Raw genomic sequence first — 23,296 nt, forward strand, 5'->3', positions numbered from 1 at the left:
TAGGCCCTTCTGTGCGAGGCCGAAGGCAGAGCTGCAGGAGCAGAGCTTGGAATTGAACCAATGGCCAAGTGTAAGTGAGGCCGAAGATTCATTTCACTTAGCATGAGTGTCGCGACAGTATCAGGCACGCGAGATAGACTACCCGTGTTTCTCTAACTACATATATTAATAAGAGAGGGACGGCTAACCACGATACAGATACTGTCGCCGCGCTCCCGTGCTAAGCCTACATTTAAGAATAAAAGCCAAGCTTCAATAAAACCGAGCTCAAACAAGAACCATTGGCCAAGTCTTAAAAAGCGAGGCCGGAGGTCTAGCTCCATAGGCCTGGTAAGGTACCTGGTGGAGCGCGCGCCTGAGCTCTAGGCTTCTAAGCCATCGGGCAGGGTCCGGGAATGAACCTGTGTCCTACTGTGAAGCCCGGTAGACACTTCATCATGGCTTCTAAAGAACAGAACAGTTGGACATGAGTCCGAGATTGTACCTGATGTGTCCTGCCGGTCGGGGTCTGGTCCAGCGCGCGCCTGAGCGTGCTCAGACCCTGGGAGGCACGTCTCCACTAGGCTTCTAAGCATTGGACAGGGTCCGGGAATGAACCTGTGTCCTACTGTGAAGCCCGATAGACACTTCACCATGGCTTCTAAAGAACAGAACAGTTGGACATGAGTCCGAGATTGTACCTGATGTGTCCTGCCGGTCGGGGTCTGGTCCAGCACGCGCCTGAGCGTGCTCAGACCCTGGGAGGCACGTCTCTAGTAGGCTTCTAAGCATTGGACAGGGTCTGGGAATGAACCTGTGTCCTACTGTCGAGTCCGGTAGACACTCCACCATGGCTTCTAAAGAACAGAACAGTTGGACAGGGTCCGGGTGTGTACCTGATGTGTCCTGCCGGTCAGGGTCTGGGGGTGGAGCACGCGCCTGAGCGTGCTCAGACCCTGGGAGGCACGTCTCTAGTAGGCTTCTAAGCATTGGACAGGGTCCGGGAATGAACCTGTGTCCTACTGTGAAGCTCGGTAGACAATCCACCATGGCTTCTAAAGAACAGAACAGTTGGGCAGGGTCCGGGTTTGTACCTGATGTATCCTGCCGGTCAGGGTCTGGTCCAGCACGCGCCTGAGCGTGCTCAGACCCTGGGAGGCACGTCTCTAGTAGGCTTCTAAGCATTGGACAGGGTCTGGGAATGAACCTGTGTCCTACTGTCGAGTCCGGTAGACACTCCACCATGGCTTCTAAAGAACAGAACAGTTGGACAGGGTCCGGGTGTGTACCTGATGTGTCCTGCCGGTCAGGGTCTGGTCCAGCACGCGCCTGAGCGTGCTCAGACCCTGGGAGGCACGTCTCTAGTAGGCTTCTAAGCATTGGACAGGGTCTGGGAATGAACCTGTGTCCTACTGTCGAGTCCGGTAGACACTCCACCATGGCTTCTAAAGAACAGAACAGTTGGGCAGGGTCCGGGTGTGTACCTGATGTGTCCTGCCGGTCAGGGTCTGGTCCAGCGCGCGCCTGAGCGTGCTCAGACCCTGGGAGGCACGTCTCTAGTAGGCTTCTAAGCATTGGACAGGGTCCGGGAATGAACCTGTGTCCTACTGTGAAGCCCGGTAGACAATCCACCAAGGCTTCTAAAGAACAGAACAGTTGGGCAGGGTCCGGGTTTGTACCTGATGTGTCCTGCCGATCAGGGTCTGGGGGTGGAGCACGGGCTTGAGCATGCTCAGACCCTGGTAGACATGTTTCCACCATGGCTTCTAAGCATTGGACAGGGTCCGGGAATGAACCTGTGTCCTACTGTCGAGTCCGGTAGACACTCCACCATGGCTTCTAAAGAACAGAACAGTTGGGCAGGGTCCGGGTGTGTACCTGATGTGTCCTGCCGGTCAGGGTCTGGGGGTGGAGCACGGGCTTGAGCATGCTCAGACCCTGGGAGGCACGTCTCTAGTAGGCTTCTAAGCATTGGACAGAGTCTGGGAATGAACCTGTGTCCTACTGTCGAGTCCGGTAGACACTCCACCATGGCTTCTAAAGAACAGAACAGTTGGGCAGGGTCCGGGTGTGTACCTGATGTGTCCTGCCGGTCAGGGTCTGGGGGTGGAGCACGCGCCTGAGCGTGCTCAGACCCTGGGAGGCACGTCTCTAGTAGGCTTCTAAGCATTGGACAGGGTCCGGGAATGAACCTGTGTCCTACTGTGAAGCTCGGTAGACAATCCACCATGGCTTCTAAAGAACAGAACAGTTGGGCAGGGTCCGGGTTTGTACCTGATGTATCCTGCCGGTCAGGGTCTGGTCCAGCACGCGCCTGAGCGTGCTCAGACCCTGGGAGGCACGTCTCTAGTAGGCTTCTAAGCATTGGACAGGGTCTGGGAATGAACCTGTGTCCTACTGTCGAGTCCGGTAGACACTCCACCATGGCTTCTAAAGAACAGAACAGTTGGACAGGGTCCGGGTGTGTACCTGATGTGTCCTGCCGGTCAGGGTCTGGTCCAGCACGCGCCTGAGCGTGCTCAGACCCTGGGAGGCACGTCTCTAGTAGGCTTCTAAGCATTGGACAGGGTCTGGGAATGAACCTGTGTCCTACTGTCGAGTCCGGTAGACACTCCACCATGGCTTCTAAAGAACAGAACAGTTGGGCAGGGTCCGGGTGTGTACCTGATGTGTCCTGCCGGTCAGGGTCTGGTCCAGCGCGCGCCTGAGCGTGCTCAGACCCTGGGAGGCACGTCTCTAGTAGGCTTCTAAGCATTGGACAGGGTCCGGGAATGAACCTGTGTCCTACTGTGAAGCCCGGTAGACAATCCACCAAGGCTTCTAAAGAACAGAACAGTTGGGCAGGGTCCGGGTTTGTACCTGATGTGTCCTGCCGATCAGGGTCTGGGGGTGGAGCACGGGCTTGAGCATGCTCAGACCCTGGTAGACATGTTTCCACCATGGCTTCTAAGCATTGGACAGGGTCCGGGAATGAACCTGTGTCCTACTGTCGAGTCCGGTAGACACTCCACCATGGCTTCTAAAGAACAGAACAGTTGGGCAGGGTCCGGGTGTGTACCTGATGTGTCCTGCCGGTCAGGGTCTGGGGGTGGAGCACGGGCTTGAGCATGCTCAGACCCTGGGAGGCACGTCTCTAGTAGGCTTCTAAGCATTGGACAGAGTCTGGGAATGAACCTGTGTCCTACTGTCGAGTCCGGTAGACACTCCACCATGGCTTCTAAAGAACAGAACAGTTGGGCAGGGTCCGGGTGTGTACCTGATGTGTCCTGCCGGTCGGGGTCTGGGGGTGGAGCACGGGCCTGAGCGTGCTCAGACCCTGGTAGACACGTCTCGACCATGGCTTCTAAGCAGTTGACGAACAGCTCGCTGCTTTCCGCTGTGCATTGGATCTGAAAAACAATTTACTATTGAAATGTGTTCCAGAAAATGGAGTTTCTGCGAAGTGTGTGGTGAGGGAATACAATAGGCCCCGTGCATGAACTATAGAGGGCAGCATAGGAGTTGTCAGATTTTGGCGCGAGGCGTAAATGTGTCGTTTATGCTTCCGATGTAGCCCACAAGATGGCAGAACCTAATATGCACAAGGAAACATACCGACGAGAATGGTAGATGGTAGCACTTGCTTTGGCAATGTATACGTACATATGCACATATGTTTCGGATTCAGGGCACAAGATGGCAGACCTTCCAAGGCGCACGGTCCCTATACAAGCGAAGAAGGAATAACTTGGTCATGATTGTTTAAATGATGATTCTCTGTCTGTCTCTCTGTATGTCTGTCTGGCAGTATGTCTGTCTGTCTGTCGGAACTCCCTCCCCTCAGTGACGTACCTTAGTAAAAGGGTCCGCGAACCGCCACAGCCCGCCGAACCCGCAACTCTGCATATAGTGCAGCTGTTGTTGACTGGCGTCCTCAGACGCGATCATGTTCTGTATTATACATATATATATATATATATATATATATATATATATATATATTTTTATTGTCAAAAAACAAGTTACTAAATGTGTCGTTTATGCTTCCGATGTAGCCCACAAGATGGCAGAACCTAATATGCACAAGGAAACATACCGACGAGAATGGTAGATGGTAGCACTTGCTTTGGCAATGTATACGTACATATGCACATATGTTTCGGATTCAGGGCACAAGATGGCAGACCTTCCAAGGCGCACGGTCCCTATACAAGCGAAGAAGGAATAACTTGGTCATGATTGTTTAAATGATGATTCTCTGTCTGTCTCTCTGTATGTCTGTCTGGCAGTATGTCTGTCTGTCTGTCGGAACTCCCTCCCCTCAGTGACGTACCTTAGTAAAAGGGTCCGCGAACCGCCACAGCCCGCCGAACCCGCAACTCTGCATATAGTGCAGCTGTTGTTGACTGGCGTCCTCAGACGCGATCATGTTCTGTATTATACATATATATATATATATATATATATATATATATATATATATATATATTTTTATTGTCAAAAAACAAGTTACTAAATGTGTCGTTTATGCTTCCGATGTAGCCCACAAGATGGCAGAACCTAATATGCACAAGGAAACATACCGACGAGAATGGTAGATGGTAGCACTTGCTTTGGCAATGTATACGTACATATGCACATATGTTTCGGATTCAGGGCACAAGATGGCAGACCTTCCAAGGCGCACGGTCCCTATACAAGCGAAGAAGGAATAACTTGGTCATGATTGTTTAAATGATGATTCTCTGTCTGTCTCTCTGTATGTCTGTCTGGCAGTATGTCTGTCTGTCTGTCGGAACTCCCTCCCCTCAGTGACGTACCTTAGTAAAAGGGTCCGCGAACCGCCACAGCCCGCCGAACCCGCAACTCTGCATATAGTGCAGCTGTTGTTGACTGGCGTCCTCAGACGCGATCATGTTCTGTATTATACTCTGTCTGTCTCTCTCTCACACCTCGCCATCTCCCTCCCCTCGGTGTCGTACCTTAGTAAAAGGGCCCGCGAACCGCCACAGCCCGCCGAACCCGCAGCTCTGCATATAGTGCAACTGTTGTTGACTGGCGTCCTCAGACGCGATATTGTTCTGTATTATACTCTGTCTGTCTCTCTCTCACACCTCGCCATCTCCCTCCCCTCGGTGTCGTACCTTAGTAAAAGGGCCCGCGAACCGCCACAGCCCGCCGAACCCGCAGCTATGCATATAGTGCAACTGTTGTTGACTGGCGTCCTCAGACGCGATCATGTTCTGTATTATACTCTGTCTGTCTCTCTCTCACACCTCGCCATCTCCCTCCCCTCGGTGTCGTACCTTAGTAAAAGGGCCCGCGAACCGCCACAGCCCGCCGAACCCGCAGCTCTGCATATAGTAAAAGGGCCCGCGAACCGCCACAGCCCGCCGAACCCGCAACTCTGCATATAGTGCAACTGTTGTTGACTGGCGTCCTCAGACGCGATCATGTTCTGTATTATACTCTGTCTGTCTCTCTCTCACACCTCGCCATCTCCCTCCCCTCGGTGTCGTACCTTAGTAAAAGGGCCCGCGAACCGCCACAGCCCGCCGAACCCGCAGCTCTGCATATAGTAAAAGGGCCCGCGAACCGCCACAGCCCGCCGAACCCGCAACTCTGCATATAGTGCAACTGTTGTTGACTGGCGTCCTCAGACGCGATCATGTTCTGTATTATACTCTGTCTGTCTCTCTCTCACACCTCGCCATCTCCCTCCCCTCGGTGTCGTACCTTAGTAAAAGGGTCCGCGAACCGCCACAGCCCGCCGAACCCGCAGCTATGCATATAGTGCAGCTGTTGTTGACTGGCGTCCTCAGACGCGATCATGTTCTGTATTATACTCTGTCTGTCTCTCTCTCACACCTCGCCATCTCCCTCCCCTCGGTGTCGTACCTTAGTAAAAGGGCCCGCGAACCGCCACAGCCCGCCGAACCCGCAGCTCTGCATATAGTGCAGCTGTTGCTGACTGGCGTCTTCGGACGCGATCATGTTCTGTATTATACTCTGTACCGCGCTCAGGATCACTTGGTCGTGGCAATGCATTAGCACGTGGTTTATTTTCATATCTAGGAGAGAATGGCTGAAAAAAAAAAAATTAACTATGGAAAAAACTAAACTGATAGCCCATGAACGGACCCTTATATTTACGATCCTAAGACCTACCGTTTAACTGATAACCTTAGTGAAATATATATAAGGGCCAATTCATAACTGTCAAAACTTACTTCTTAGCTGCGTTAGACTATAACATTATATGTAAGTATATATTTATATGTAAGTTTTGCTATATAGGTACTTACATTACGGGAAATACTTTCGGGAATACGACAGAGCCTTCAGCCAAATACTGGTACAATATTCTTATTTCGTCTTCATCTGAAACAATCATGTCCATCGTTAGTCTTAGTTTACTTTATACAAAAATAAATAATTAAAAACTACATGAAATGTTATTATACGTGATGAGAACCCTTTTGCACATTTACGTGTCATTCGCAACCAATTACTATTGGTACTTACTGTCGGTTGTCAATAAGGCGTTGTTTTCATATAGCTTAAATTTGAAATCGACCTTACCGACAATCATGTGGTACCTTTTGGTTGAAAATGTTTTATTATTTATAATTAAGCGTAAATGGGTCATTGTAGATTCGGTTGACACGAAAAACGATGTTTTACGATAAGTATTTCACAAATAATGTGATCAAGACCTGGGTGCATAGCCAAGATACCAATCGTTCGCTCCGTAACGAACGATACGATAATCTCTCTCTATCGTTTCCATATTAGTAACAGACATTAGCATTTCGTTCGCGCTCGTAAACGATTGGCATGTTTGCACCCTGTTTAGGAACTAATAGTACAAATAGCAACACTCCAAACTGTATATCGGTGGACCTTAGGTGGATTAGAAAAGGAATAAGATCCACCGAAGTACAGTTAACAGTGTGGGCGATGGTACCTTAAGTCATAGTGAAAAAAAATACATAGAGTGCTCACTCCATACATCAGTTCAGACTATTAATTTCAGTATCTACATCTAGCATCGAGTAGCGGAACTATCAGTACTGCTACTTGACAATAGATGTAGTACCGACCGGAAAGTCTTATCTCAACAGCATAACTTTCCGGTCGGTGCTACATCTATTGTCAAGTAGCAGTACTGATAGTTCCGCTAATCGATGCTAGATGCTAATAGTCTTTTTGGTACTAAAACTGATGTACGGAGTGAGCACTCTATGTATTTTGTTTCTCTATGCTAAAGTAAAGAAAGAGTGATGTACTCGTATAGAGTATACATCAGTTTTCTTACCAAAACGCGAGTTATTTCGTAGTCGACATCTAGCGTCAAGTAGCGGACATTATCAGTTCTGCTAGTCGACAATAGATGTCGCGGCAAACAAAAACTCTAATGCTCGACAATTTTTAGCTAATATTATAACCGGATTAACCGGAACTATATTTTCAACTCCTTGTGATTATAATATTAGTTGTAAATTGTTTTAGCAGTACATTTTTCGTCAGTGGCGACATTTGTGACATCTAGTGTGGAGTAGCGGTACTGATAGTTCCACTATTGACGTTAGATGTCGACTACGAAATAACTCGCGTTTTGGTAAGAGAACTGATGTATGGAGTTACCACTCTTTCTTTACTCTTATTGAAGTGAAAACTTCTTTAGCCGCGCTGTGCACTTTTTGTGATGGGAAAAAAAAAATTAAAATCGCGACAGCGTAAGACGTCATCGAGTTTTCACTTCTGTCGGCACTTTTATTTCTCTATAGTAATTCTTACCTGTAGTGTATTTAACTAGAGTGGCGAGTACAGTCAGCACCAGCGCTTGCGTGGTGAAGTCGGAGAGTACACTCGGGTCCAATAAGCTGTTGCTCTCCGGGCTGCTTGTGTCCTTGTCCGTAGACGCTTGCTGTTGAAAATAAGATTTAGTTTTAATTCTATGTAGGAGCCGGTAGCCCTTACCATAGATTAGGAATCCTCTAGACGGAGCTTAGAGCAATTATTTCATGAAAACGATGCTGCCAAAAATACTGGGGGTGCGGGGGACGAGGTGAGCGAGTCCCGTGTCGTGATTGGTCCGTTCAAAGACACGGACCAATCACGGCACATTTTTTTTTTTTTAATTTATTGAATAATGTAGTGTAGTCGGCTCATACACAACTGCTATCAGCTGGCACACTGCTCTTGATACAGCTGATACCTATCTCCCACATATGTACTTTACTACTTTACAGAACATTAAGTTAACGATGCCATAAACCTTGACTTACTGTAATACAATGGTTAATGACCATTGCCATAACTTCCACTCGATCAAGCCTGTTAAAACTTTAGTATATAAGGCCAGCGCTTTCTACCAATATATTCAGTATTTACTCGACTCTTGTGTTATCATTATAACCCCTGAACGCCGAACACTTCATGGCGACCCTGCCAGTCGGGCTGCTTGAGGCAGCCCCAGTTTAGACGCCGCCCAGTAACCCAGCCAGCCAGCCAGCCAGCCAGCCAGCCAGCCAGCCAGCCAGCCAGCCACCCAGCCAGCCAGCCAGCCACTACCAACACCGCCTGTGCCCAACAGCAACCACCAGATGACTACAGGGCAGGACGAGTGCGGCATGCGCGCGCCGCCCCCCGACGCCAGCGTGCCCCCGCACCCGCGCTACAACACCAAGGCCGCCCGGCTCCGCACCTTCAAACACTGGCCCAAGAGCATAAAGCAGAAGCCCGAGGAGCTCGCCGAGGCCGGCTTCTACTACACCGGCCAGAGCGACAAGACCAAGTGCTTCTACTGCGACGGAGGACTCAAGGACTGGGAGGAGGACGACGACCCGTGGGAGCAGCACGCGCGTTGGTTCGACCGGTGCGCGTACGTTCAGCTCGTCAAGGGAGAAGATTACGTCCAGAAGGTCATGAGCAGCCAGCCCGCTAAAACCTCCCAAAAAGGAAAAGAATATGAAAACTAACAAGTAAGCAAGCACACCAACTACTTAAGATTATTTTTTTTTTCTCGCCTTATTAAAATTATCAGTTAAAATTATCATTAAGTATAATATTAATCAAATCCATAATTTATCTATCTATGGGAAGATAGATCTATAACCTTAATAATGTATAATCTATTCTTTAAACATGCGGATCCGTCTGCGAGCGATATTCCAAATTCTACTATCTATTTATCTATTAATAAAATTATAATTAGTTTACGATTACTACTTGATGACGGAAAACAAAGCATGAATATATGTTAAAAAATATATATTCACCAGTTGACCATAAGTAATTATTATTAAAATAAAACAAGTAATAAAACATACATATAGATAAAATTAAATATCAACAACTTATTAAAATAAAACAATTAATAACACAAACACATTTTCTAATAACCATCAATAAATTTAACCGATGCATCATTCGTTAAATTATAAAACATATAAACTAAATTTAAACAAACAAAACACATATAACGCGTCGCATGATAAACTCAAACAACTTTATACAAACAGCAATTTTAAATAACAAAGACGGGGGTGCATTCCATTATTTCCATCTTTGCAATTAACTTAACATATATATCTTCATATAGGTATCTTAAAGACCACAATAAAAAAAAACTACCCCAACAGTAACATTATTTAGCTTCGTTTAAAACAAAACAAACCACTAACCCACCATCCACCACCCACCACAAACACTAACACGAACAAACTAACCTAACATTTCAAAATAAAACCCATTTCCCAACCTAAAGACAAAACCACTAACACACTAACCTAACATTAACTTAAACTAACCGAGAAACACTAGAATCTACTATTCCACACATTAAACAACATCACTTATGATATTTCAAATGATTATCCAATTTAACGTTCAAAAAGTTAGCTTCCACACCATTTGGTTTTCAATTGGTAACATAATTTAATATATTTTTGCAAATGCCCTCTTAACCAGTTAAAAATTAATTTCGTGTTTTTCAAACGAAAAAAAAAAGCTCAATCAAATCATTTCACTATTGCAATTAATCAATCAAACTTTTATTGGTAAAATAGAAGTATTCTATATGTTAACACTCCATTACTATTACAAAACACATTATTATTTTATACATGAATACTTACACAGAATATTATTATTCTTTTAGGTGAAATAATTTCAACTTACATATACTTTAATACCTTTAATGCGAATTATAATCTATTTTTTATTATTATCTGTTCAATTTACAAATTTGATTTAATTTTTTTTTTTTAAATTATCGATATAACTTATTTCTATGACATGTAGTCGATCTGAGTAAATATTTTGTTTTTAAATCTAAAGTAAATAAATAACAATCTTACATTAACATACATTAACTTACATTTATATATCAATAATATTCAATCCACGAATCTACTACTTAACTAATTAGTTATTGCATAAAAATAAGAAAATGCCATCAGCCAGTCACCACTCTCATAAACTTATAATAACCAAATATAAGAAATTATACAAAAATTAAATTAGAAAATCAATATTCACATCCAACAAATTACCAATAACAACAAAACATACAAAGTAACACAAACATAACAACAGTAACTACTAATCAACTTAAACATATGATTAATGGAATGCACCAGACTTGTGAAGGCCGCGTCACGCGTGCTCGTCACACGTCACCCAATACGGATGAACAAGCAACACATGCTATGTCATCTCAAATTTCGAGTACCTACCTACAGAGAAAGAAGAAAAATAAATAACATTAAACAGTTCATACACTTGACGCATTATTAGAGTTTTAAACTAAAAAATAATTCACAACATATAATATGAGAATTAAGGCGTCAATTAATATACGAGTAGGTATACAATGAATATAAAAGGGAAGGAAAAATAAAAATATCACATTGAGAGAGCTAAATCAGATAAGTGTTGCAACCAACAATTAGCCTGATCAACTAAAAGTTATTGTGACTCTTATATGCTTTAAGTTTTCAAAATGATGATTTCCTTTCAAAATGGGGTAGCTCGCGGAAAAAAAAATGTAAGCAAGGTACACCAGGATACAACCAGGCAATAACCCTTGAAACCTAAACAATTCGAGCGAGCTCTCAATTGCAGCGGTCCTTGGGCACACGGAAAGGTTTTTTGTTGTTCCGATGTGTGAAAACAACTGTCTGGCAATACATATTAACACGTAATATGTATTAGCGCGCTATAATAAATTATAAATTTTTGTATCCTTAATAAATATGTTATATGTAAGAAAAAAAGGTCGGCCGACCGAGAGCGCTATTAAAAGGCGCTGTGTACTTTTTAAAAAGACAGGTGATAGGTATCACAAAGTCAGCTTACAATTATTAGGTCACAATGCAGACATTACAAAATGGCTCATTGGCGATCAATTATTACACTAACAAACAATTTTCTACAAATCACGAGCAAGAATTCTGATGGAAAAAATATATATATTAATAATAATTGAAAACCCCAGAGAAAAATAATAGACACTATAACACATTAGAATAACATTTTTCTTTTACAAGCACTGAATCCTTGAGACATCATGATACGGTCGAGTTACCTTGCATGAAGGTCCTTGGACACATAGTATGTTTATAAATATAAACATGTGTTAAAAAAAACAGCCTGTAAAAAAAAAATTAAGTATACATAAAAATCTGATATAGCATTATACTATATAAATAAATAAAAAAAACAACTATCAATCAAAACAGAGAAGAAAACAAATAAATAATACAATAAATTATGTACTAAATATATTTATGAATAAAATAAAATACTTAAAATACATGTTTTATAACAGAATTCAGAACAAATTTAATATTTATATCTAAAATTACAATTAAAATTATAAATTAAAAAAAAGACAACGCTTCAAGTCGTTCCCGGCGCAAAGAACATTAACTAAAAAAAAAAAAAACAAAAAACGTAATACCAACATTAAATAAATACCTACAATTACAGTGATAATAATAAACAAATCAATTAAATAAAAAAAAATACATACTTAATTAAAAATAAGTTAAATTAATGAAAAAAAAAAACAAGTAAATCACAAAAAATACCTTACATGTAAATACAATACACGTAGTATTGTGTCCATAATATAATAATAAATTAATGAGTTAATGACCAGTTTACATGTCGAAGAGAATTCGCAAAGATACCTAACAACCTACTTGCCATATCTACAATAGGTCAATGTAAAAAAAAAACATATATATATAAAATAAATAAAATAATACAAAACTTATTTCACTCAAAAGAATACCACTTAATTTAAAAGTTTAGAGTATTATATTATACTACAACACGAGTTTTTCGTCACCAATGTAGAAAAACCCTTTAACCACATAGTTATTATTACCCAATGTATAAAAGACCCATACACTGTTATTCAAAATCAGGGTATAAATATTAGCATTAAGTAAGCACATATTGAAAAAAAAACAGCCATGCAGCACAAAAACAAAACAACACATATGAATGCAACCTTTACATTGTCAATGACATATTATCAAAATTATAAATCAATTTTTCAAATCATTACACTTTTCGGCATCTAAAAATATCAGTTTACACTGAACCGTAGTTATATATAACAGATAGACCCAATTTATAATTTTACCTCTTATTCCCTAGAACTTAAGTATAGATTACAAAAGTCCCAGGAGGACGCTGGACATAATTTAATTAAGACAAAACTTAAAAAACAAAAATATGAAGAAAAAAAAAATTCATGTAACAATAACGTAGGAAACATAATATTAATAAAAAAAGGAAGATAGAGATAAGATGGACCCAGTATTAACCCTACACAGTATTTCAAGACTAAGGTCAAAATTTAAAAATATTAGTATCAGGAAAAGAAAATATTGTACACCAAAACAGAACAAAGCACTATTACTATTAGAACTCACCTTTTCGGCACACCAGACACAAGAAACACACACACATACACACACAAACACACAAGTCAAATTCAAACGTAATTACAAGTTCCATGATCGACCGACACAAATCCGCGAAGTAAGCGACGGAACTAATCTGATAATCTAACAATCCACATTTCTTATTTTACAAATGCAATTTAAAACCGATCACCTTCAAACTTACCAAGCCGACAAAATCCAAAAAAGGATCTCCATCTTCCTTGTTAGAACGTAAGAAAGCAAGCAACGCATTGTTTACAGTAGTATATCTAATGTTACATAGGAATAATTATAAGTAAGAAACATACTAAATGTCAATACCGCACTTTTAGCTATAAGATAAATAATGTAACAGAAAACCTAACATCCCATCGCATACCACCGTCCATATAAGGAACCACTATCTCCATGACACAGAGAATTAATCTATAATGCCTAACAATTAAATATCATATTAACAGTTTCATGTTAATGCAACAATGTGTTTCATAACCATATAAGGAACATGTAATCTTAGAAATAGGCATGTAAGCAAATTGTATATCCAATTAGCATTAAGATTTTTATTATATTCATAATTTTAAGAACCAATATGTATACCATTGATATAAGTTCACTTAAGCCAAAAAATAATAATAATATTTTTTGTCTCAAAAAAAAAAAAAAAACGGGAAAGCTGTAGTGTAGTCGGCTCATACACAACTGCTATCAGCTGGCACACTGCTCTTGATACAGCTGATACCTATCTCCCACATATGTACTTTACTACTTTACAGAACATTAAGTTAACGATGCCATAAACCTTGACTTACTGTAATACAATGGTTAATGACCATTGCCATAACTTCCACTCGATCAAGCCTGTTAAAACTTTAGTATATAAGGCCAGCGCTTTCTACCAATATATTCAGTATTTACTCGACTCTTGTGTTATCATTATAACCCCTGAACGCCGAACACTTCAATAATACAAGTTACATGCATGTAAATATTACAGGACCCATCGTGGGCAAAACCTTGAGGAGGTTTGTGTGCCGATGGGGAGTTCAAGAAAAAAAAAATCATGATACATATATCTATCTTATAATAACTAAAATTATTATTATATGTAACTAAGGTCGTTAGATTGCAACAAGTGCATTTTAATAACTTTTTTTATATTTTTCTCGTTTACATATTTTGCTCTAGCATCTTCTGGTAAATCATTTAATATTTTAGGCAATATATATGTATACAGCCTAGTGCCATATATGTTATTATATTTGGGTAAACAATATTTGTTTTGGTTCTGTAGGCTTCTTAGTTTTGTACATCTTTTATATTCTTTTAGTTTAGTGACATGGTGATATTCTTCAGTTAGTATGGCTAGTTTACATTTATTTTGAACTGGGAGTACATTACAGTATTTGAAAAGTTGTGCGTAGTCTGTTTCGTGCTTCTTTTTTATATGCTTAGGTACAAGTGTCTTTAACAGTCTTATCTGTAAGTTATATATTTTTTCTATATATGTTTTAAAGGTTCTACCATATGTGCTCAGAGCGTAACCGATCACAGAGTCAGCGAGGGCTAAATACAACATACGTAAGGTTTTGTACGGTAATTTGTACCTTAGTGTTGACATTTTACTTAGAATTGCTCTTAATTTATCGCACACATAATTAATATGAGGCCCCCAGTTGAATCTGTGGTCGATTATGAGCCCAAGATACATGTGTTCTGTGACTACTTCGATTTTATCACAGTTACACGTTGTGATATTAGGTTGGTGCAGGCAGCTATGTTGGTGTGCAACCACAGTAATGTCATGAGTAGTTTTATTCTGAGCCGAACGAATATGCATTATTTTCGTCTTTTGCGCGTTAATTACTAAACCGACGTCATGCGCCCATTTGCAAAGGGTGTTGAAGTTAGATTGCATTGTACGCTCGGCGGCCACTATGTCACGGTCGGCTGTGATAATGCATGTGTCGTCCGCGAACTGATAGACCGAGCCCTCGGTTATTATGTTGCACATATCATTAACATACAGCAAGTACTCAGTTGGGCCGATTATGGATCCCTGCGCTGTGCCTTTTTCGGTTTTTATTTCGTCACTGTATGTGTTGTTTATCTTTACGCGTGTATGTCTATTTTTGTGATAGTTTTTCAGCAAGTTAACTAAAGGGCCCTGTATACCGCTCTGCTCTAGTTTGTAATACAACGTTTGATAATCTAACATTTCAAAAGCTTTGCTGAAATCAATGAAAACAACGAGCACATGCCTTTTTTCATGCATGTGCTCGTTGATTTCATTGTTAAAGTCACAAAGTAGCTGAGAGGTACTTCGGTTTTTTTGGAAACCGTATTGTTTACTGTTTATTATATTGTTTTCAGTCAAAAAGTTACTGATTTCGTTACCGAGGTATCTCTCAACTATCTTATCGATACACGACAATATAGTTATTGGTCTATAGTTGTTATAGTCTTTATGCACTCCTTTTTTGTAAATAGGGCGTATTATACCCGTTTTGAGTTCGTCGGGGTATACAGATGTCGCAAGGCAGGTGTTAATTAAGTGAGTAAGAACTGGTGTAATGTTAATACAATTTTTTTTAATGTCTATCATAATCTCAAACATATAAAATCTCAAAAATTAGCGTTTTCCCGGAGAAAAGACCTAGCTAGATCGATTTTTCGCCCCCGAAAGCCCCCATATACCAAATTTCATCGAAATCGTTAGAGCCGTTTCCGAGATCCCCGAAATATATATATAAATATTTTTTTTATTTTTATTTCATCAGATTTTATTATATAATTAAGTTTGTTAAAAAAAGAGAGCAGTACCTCTTAACACAGGTAATAATTTACTTAAAAAGAGGTACTAAATACTATAATGTTATCTGTAATTTACTCTAATAATAATTTTAATTTAATTTTTTTTTTATAAATATACAAAAGTTGCTCGTTTAAAGGTATTAGATAATGAACGTGTACCGTACTAACATTGCTAACCTTCTCGGGGAAGTCGCTGTCCCCCGACTTGGTTGAAGACGGCCGCTCGGTCGCCTCGTCCGTGCTGCCCGGCGACCCGCGCCCCTCATCCTCCACGACCTACAAGGTAAAATACCGATGTAGTGCATCATTATCATACCCCGCAACGGAGTTAGCAAAACCGTAGCATATGACAGTTTTGTGTCAGGGTTGGCGATTATGATGAACCATTTTGCTTTAACTTTATGGTATGTAAGATTTAGTAAAATTGATCGAGAAGCTTGTTGACCCTCTTCCGATATAACCCGGTTTAATTTACTGTCAAATAAAATAAATTAACAGGTCAATATCAATATTAGATGCGCTTCAATTCAATGTATCTGTTATTTTGTTTATAACATTACGTTTTTTTTCGCATTTCTTTTAAATATTAACATGGAATGTTCATTGCTTGAAAATATTGGTGTGTTTGAAAACAAAGAAAATTTTTTTTTTACTTTAGTTTATACGTAGTAGTGATAACCCTGACGTACAACTGCTACAGATTTGCTATCTCGGTTGCGAGGTATGATCATTATATTCCAATTTTTTTAAGTTCCGTGCTGTGGGCCCGTTCTTCGCTGTGGTTTGTAATATAGAGACCGTAACCATGGCAACACCTGTGTGTGCATAGTGTGTCTGTACACACTCACATCTAGAACACTGTCGCCGTCCTGTTCAGCGCGCGCGGCGTCACCCGATGTCTCGTGCTGCATGCTGTGTGCTCGCCCTTAGCTGTGGTTTGTAATATAGAGACCGTAACCATGGCAACACACAGACGTCAGACACACTCACATCTAGAACACTGTCGCCGTCCTGTTCAGCGCGCGCGGCGTCACCCGATATCTCGTGCTGCATGCTGTGTGCTCGCCCTTAGCTGTGGTTTGTAATATAGAGACCGTAACCATGGCAACACACAGACGTCAGACACACTCACATCTAGAACACTGTCGCCGTCCTGTTCAGCGCGCGCGGCGTCACCCGAGGTCCCGTGCTGCATGCTGTGTGCTCGCCCTTAGCTGTGGTTTGTAATATAGAGACCGTAACCATGGCAACACACAGACATACTCACATCTAGAACACTGTCGCCGTCCTGTTCAGCGCGCGCGGCGTCACCCGATGTCTCGTGCTGCATGCTGTGTGCTCGGCCTTCGCTGTGGTTTGTAATATAGAGACCGTAACCATGGCAACACACAGACACACTCACATCTAGAACACTGTCGCCGTCCTGTTCAGCGCGCGCGGCGTCACCCGATGTCTCGTGCTGCATGCTGTGTGCTCGGCCTTCGCTGTGGTTTGTAATATAGAGACCGTAACCATGGCAACACACAGACACACTCACATCTAGAACACTGTCGCCGTCCTGTTCAGCGCGCGCGGCGTCACCCGATGTCTCGTGCTGCATGCTGTGTGCTCGCCCTTAGCTGTGGTTTGTAATATAGAGACCGTAACCATGGCAACACACAGACACACTCACATCTAGAACACTGTCGCCGTCCTGTTCAGCGCGCGCGGCCTCACCCGAGGTCCCGTGCTGCATGCTGTGTGCTCGCCCTTAGCTGTGGTTTGTAATATAGAGACCGTAACCATGGCAACGAGTTACAGACACACTCACATCTAGAACACTGTCACCGTCTTGTTCAGCGCGCGCGCCATCACCCGAGGTCCCGTGCTGCATGCTGTGTGCTCGCCCTTAGCTGTGGTTTGTAATGTAGAGACCGTAACCATGGCAACACACAGACACACTCACATCTAGAACACTGTCGCCGTCCTGTTCAGCGCGCGCGGCCTCACCCGAGGTCCCGTGCTGCATGCTGTGTGCTCGCCCTTAGCTGTGGTTTGTAATATAGAGACCGTAACCATGGCAACACACAGACACACTCACATCTAGAACACTGTCGCCGTCCTGTTCAGCGCGCGCGGCCTCACCCGAGGTCCCGTGCTGCATGCTGTGTGCTCGCCCTTAGCTGTGGTTTGTAATATAGAGATCGTAACCATGGCAACACACAGACACACTCACATCTAGAACACTGTCGCCGTCTTGTTCAGCGCGCGCGGCATCACCCGAGGTCCCGTGCTGCATGCTGTGTGCTCGGCCTTCGCTGTCCTGTGGTATGTAAAATATTAGTCTGTGGTCTATAGAGGGTCAGTTGACATATATGAGGAGGGGTAGGTGTGATCCCGAAGATTAAACCATAGAATTTTATATTTTATCAACTAATTTTATATTTTATTAATTAGATCAAATCAAATGCTCATTTCATTAAAATTTTATGTCAAGGCATGAATATTTATCATTTTTACTTGTACCTATATTTTTTATTGAAAATATTATTATTACTGCAATAAATTATTTTTATTTTTTATTCTAAAATAACCTATCTTTTCTGCCAGTCCCCAACTTCGCCTTATTTTTTTATTGTTTTGATTATGATACTACAACTACAACTCCACATCCTAAATGTTTAATTAGAATTTATAGTGTATGTAGCTGCTGCGCACATCTCCGCGCAAGATTGTCTACGCGGTAAAGAAAAAGTCTGGGCGACGTGTCATTAGATAATTGTCATTGTAAAATAAAACTCAATCTCAAACGAATTTACATGTTTTAATTACGAGCCCTAAAATTTAGTGCTAGGCGAAGTTATGTAATAAAGGCGAATTTAGGGTACAAGTTTTTGCCAACTCTTATTTTGAATGAACTCCAATATTAATAACGGGGTTTGATGATTGTTATAAATATGATTATATATTTACATGAAAAATACCTTCTATAAAAAAAAATATGTAATTTATATAACATGAAAAATACAATACCTTCTATAAAAAAAATATGGAATTAAATACATATTTAGGACCATTCGGGATCACACAAATACAGATGACGACAAATACCAAATGGGGTAGGAGGGGGCACAAAGAACACTCCAAAAAGCTATGTTTTAATAATCTATTTTAAAGCTAGGGACGTTTGGTTTAATTTCAGTTTTAAACTATTTCTCTAGGCTAGATACAAACTTTTCACACAGATAACAAACTAAAGTCGTTTTAATAATAAACTTCCGATACAGACATATTTAATATATTAAAATGACTACACGTATTCTTAAGCCGAAAATTGCTTGACAGATTTCGATCTATATCGAGAATGTTTAACGGGAGCACGCGTTGGCAGTCTGCGTCGGTTTGCCAACGCGTGATCCTGTTGAAGCTCCTCTTTATGGAGCGAAACATGTCAAAATTAGACTTAAAAATACGTGAGTGACCCATTGTAATATATTTAATGAAGTATTTGCTGTTCCACAACATACAGTTCTATCCATACCGACTGCGCCAGTCGTTTTTTTTTAGTCACTCAACAAAGATCTTCTATCTTTATCAGCTTAGTAAAATGCGAGAGAAAGACCGCATTTGCTAATAAGTTGTCGGGATCGAGCATGCAGGCTCGGGGAGAAGCTATAAAAAAAACTACATTTCTAAGGTCAGAAATCCAAGCTAGGCCCAAGCTTTTTGTAAGTGTAAGTGTTAATGCGATTTCTCACGTTTTTGTGCAAAAAGATTTTTTATCTCAAGAATAACTTTTTTGAGATTTTCTTGCTCAAAGCAAGCACATAATAAAGTTCATTATTCTATTAGCCCTTACCATTAGAACACCAAATCTCGGGTTAAGATCCTTTTAGGGTGGTTAAAACTTCTATGAAATTATGACGTATATATATATATATATATATATATATATATATATATATATCTTTGTCTAACTCTACTTACTTGTTTTGTGCAATTAAGTGTTTATCACTTAATTAAATGTAAAATCTAATTTACTTTATTTACTATTTTTTTATTTATACAAGAGCGTGATGTGCCAACTATCGTGATTTGTGAATTGTAACACTTATTCACTAATAAGTGAAAGTGTATTATAACACATTTTTAGTGGATTGCGTGTAAATGCTGTTTAATTTTGGCATACTTATTAAAATGTGTCCCATGTATAAACATCTGTATTTACAGGGTGTTTCCTGTAACAGGAGCAATAAATTAAACTGTAGGATGTACTCCTCAAACTGACCGACATTTGTTCAGCAACTCTTAAAAAACTTATGTTTTGATTTTTATTGATATTACATATGATATGATATTACATCATCATCATCTCGCGTTGTCCCAGCATTTTGCCAGGGCTCATGGGAGCCTGGGGTCCGCTTAGGGTACACTTTAAAGTTGATTCTAAGATGCAATGTATTGCATATTTTGTTACGTTTAAAGCGTGACAAGCAACGTCAAACACACTGATGTCCGCGTATATTGAAGGCAATATTTATTTTGTACGAAAAAGAGGAAGTCTAAAGGATTCATAATTTTTAAAAGTTGTTTAACAAATGTTTTATAGCTTGAGGAGTATAATATATGTTTTAATTATTTGCTCGTCTTACAGGCAACACCCTGTATAACATAAATATAAAAATCTAAACTCAGTCCCTCAAAGTAAAGAAAACCAACTTCAATAAATATGGGGCATTATCTATGAAAAGGGACCTTATTGTCGATGGCGCTTACGCCGCACATCGTAGCGCGGCATTGTATTTACATCGGAGCATCGTTAATAATGACGTAAGCGCCATCGACAATAAGGTCCCTTTTCATAGATAACGTCACATATTACAATGTGAGGACAAACAGCAACACTCTTAACTGACGATTGGTGGACCTTATGCTTTTTGTAATAAGGTCCACCGATGCACAGTTAACAGTGTGGGGGGGGGGTACCAGAAGTTGCTAAGCGGGCGAGGTGTTCAAAATTACCTTGACGCGCTCTTGTTCTCTTAACAATAAAGTCGTGTCAAGATCATTTTGAACACCTCGCGCGCTTAGCAACTATTGCTGCTGATTGAACATACTTTTTTGAAGTTGATTTTTACAAAATATCGAACCTCAAATGTGTACACAACTTCGAACCTTAATCCACGGACATAAGATCCAACACATCTTACCCTTGGTGGCCCTATAGTGTCTTTCGACGTTGGTACTGAAAAAGACCTCTGGGTCTTAAAAAGCATTCGAGCTGAGGTCTATACAAGCAAAGCGAACGTCGGTACAAGGTGCGTCATATTCGTCGGAAGATAACATAAGAAAAGATAAGATAGGGTATGTGTAACGAATATACATGTTTGTAATTACATTAAGTTGATGACATGGGTAACAAACAATTATGTAACATAACATAAAACACAAATATGTAGGTAATAGACAAAACAAAACATAATGACATCGTTATTTAAGCAACATAAAGCAGTATTTATAGAAAATATAATAATTATGGTATAATATAAAAAAAAATCACAAATGACAATTTGTAACATAAAATAATGTGTTTGGAGATGAAATCGTTTACATAACACGTATACGTTATATTCGTTACACAAAAAATATAAAAGTCACATAAAAAGATAAGATAAGATAACGAATATAAACGCAAGCGGGTACAATGAAAATTCCAAATGCATACAAACGATACAATTGAACCGTTCCAAGAAATAGTTGCATGAAAGAACACATTATGATGTAGTATGAATCATTACAAGTGTCCTATTGTACTGAAAAGATAAGAGAGTTAAGACACGATGATGGCAGGTGGAAATTAAAAGATAAGATAACTTTATCTGCATTTATCTGACGTCATACAGGGTGTTTCCTGTAACACGAGCAAATAATTAAAACATATTATACTCCTCAAACTATAAAAATTTTGATAAACAACTTTTAAAAATTATGAATCTTTTAGACTTCCTCTTTTTCATACAAAATAAATATTGCTTTCAATGTACGCTGACATCAGTGTGTTAGACGTTGCTTGTCACGCTTGAAACATTACAAAATTTGCAACACATTGCGTCTTAGAATAAATTATTTTTATTATTTTTAAAAGTTGCTGAACAAATGTTGGTCAGTTTGAGGAGTACAGCCTACAGTTTAATTTATTGCTCCTGTTACAGGAAACATTCTGTATAAGTGCATTAGGGGTTGTCCATAAATCATAGTATTTTCAAACTCGATGGGTAGTGTGACAGGAACTAACGATGTAAGGTCAAACGATGTAAATGCGTCTCTTGTGGTAAATGCGTCATTCGAAGATATCTTCGAAACGCAACATATTATAACTATTATAGCCGTCTGCATTAAAAGTTCAGTGACCACACTTTAAACAGAAAGGGTTGCAATAGTTCTAAAATGATCCGTTTAGAAGAAATCTTCATTTAACTCGGTTGACCATACATCATACGAATTTGATGAAATTTTATCCCTCCCCCTCCTTGTCACACCCGGTGTGGGGTCACTTTTTTGACGAAGTCTTTATCCGAAGGTTAAAGTCTTTTTAAGTTGCGGATTTTCGTTATTTCAATATTAATCTACAAATAGCCGCGTAAGGGGGCGTTCATAAATTACGTAAAGCGTGATTATCAAATATTTTTTTTGGTATTTCTAAAATTTAGGGATCCGTTTTCAATTGGCAAAATACTTTTAATCTATTTTTTAAGAATATTTCCATCTGCCACAGAAAAAACAACAAAGTAAATAATAAATATAATACATGTTCTATATCTACTGTCATGGTCGGATACGTCATCACATGTCAAAACACCACGGGTGGCATGTCAAACCAACACACAAGCTGTCCTGCCAAAGTAAGTTTAGCTAAAAAGCCGATTTTTGTATGTCTACGTGGGAAAGTTAAATATTGGTAATTATATTATTGAAACTTGTTTAAATCGTTTATAATGCGTCTTTAATCTGTGCTTGGTTTTTTATATATTTGTATTTCTACAGTAATATTTAAGAAACACAATATGACAAGCACCAAGCACATTTACCCGGGTACCGGTCGACCCTAGTATATCGTCAGGTGACAAGCAAAAGTCACTAAGTACCACCACAAGTTCATAGCCATAGTGAGCCATATTAGTACGAAAAGAAGGTTGATTTTTGTTTAAATATTTTGTAGTAATTAGTGACTTTTGCTTGTCACCTGACGATATGACAAGAATCAAGCACATTTATCCGGGTACCTGTCGACCCTAGTATATAGTATGTATGCTTAATTTTTAGATTTAGTTTTTAAGTTTGTCAATTACTGTATAATTAATAAATAATTTTGTTTATTAAATTGAAAATTTTATGTATTTATGTGGCATGTTATTCATATCTTTACATTTAGTAATCTTTCCCAACGTAGACTTAATTTTGTATTATAATTATAAAATCATAATGAAAAATAACTCCCAGCCATTCCTTTTAACTAGACATTGACATACTTTTACTTGATGATTTAGTTCCAAGGGTGAAATAAATGTGTAAGGTCAACA

The 23,296-nt window shown here is 40.1% G+C and overlaps 2 protein-coding genes across 2 annotated transcripts in view; one reads left to right on the forward strand and one right to left on the reverse strand.

The window, feature by feature from the left end:
• Window positions 1–1,711: 1,711 nt before the first annotated feature.
• Window positions 1,712–23,296, reverse strand: part of LOC134660418 (neurofibromin) — a 122,207-nt gene continuing 100,622 nt past the window's right edge. Inside the window, exons 60-67 of the mRNA XM_063516158.1 lie at window positions 20,927–21,004; window positions 17,953–18,039; window positions 15,906–16,013; window positions 7,759–7,888; window positions 6,264–6,339; window positions 5,857–6,043; window positions 3,038–3,368; window positions 1,712–2,898 (exon numbers count right to left, since the gene is read on the reverse strand). Coding sequence (XP_063372228.1) covers window positions 1,712–2,898; window positions 3,038–3,368; window positions 5,857–6,043; window positions 6,264–6,339; window positions 7,759–7,888; window positions 15,906–16,013; window positions 17,953–18,039; window positions 20,927–21,004 — 2,184 coding nt within the window. The remainder of the gene's footprint in view (window positions 2,899–3,037; window positions 3,369–5,856; window positions 6,044–6,263; window positions 6,340–7,758; window positions 7,889–15,905; window positions 16,014–17,952; window positions 18,040–20,926; window positions 21,005–23,296) is intronic.
• Window positions 8,523–8,942, forward strand: LOC134660367 (death-associated inhibitor of apoptosis 1-like). The gene has a single exon (XM_063516099.1). The coding sequence runs from the start codon at window positions 8,568–8,570 to the stop codon at window positions 8,940–8,942; it is 375 nt and encodes a 124-aa protein (XP_063372169.1). The 5' UTR covers window positions 8,523–8,567.

This window comes from Cydia amplana, chromosome 27, assembly GCF_948474715.1.
Source record: "Cydia amplana chromosome 27, ilCydAmpl1.1, whole genome shotgun sequence".
NCBI lineage: Eukaryota > Metazoa > Arthropoda > Insecta > Lepidoptera > Tortricidae > Cydia > Cydia amplana.

Coding starts and splice junctions, on each gene's coding strand:
- LOC134660367 (XM_063516099.1), top strand. CDS start 8,568: ATGACTACAGGGCAGGACGAGTGCGGCATGCGCGCGCCGCCCCCCGAC.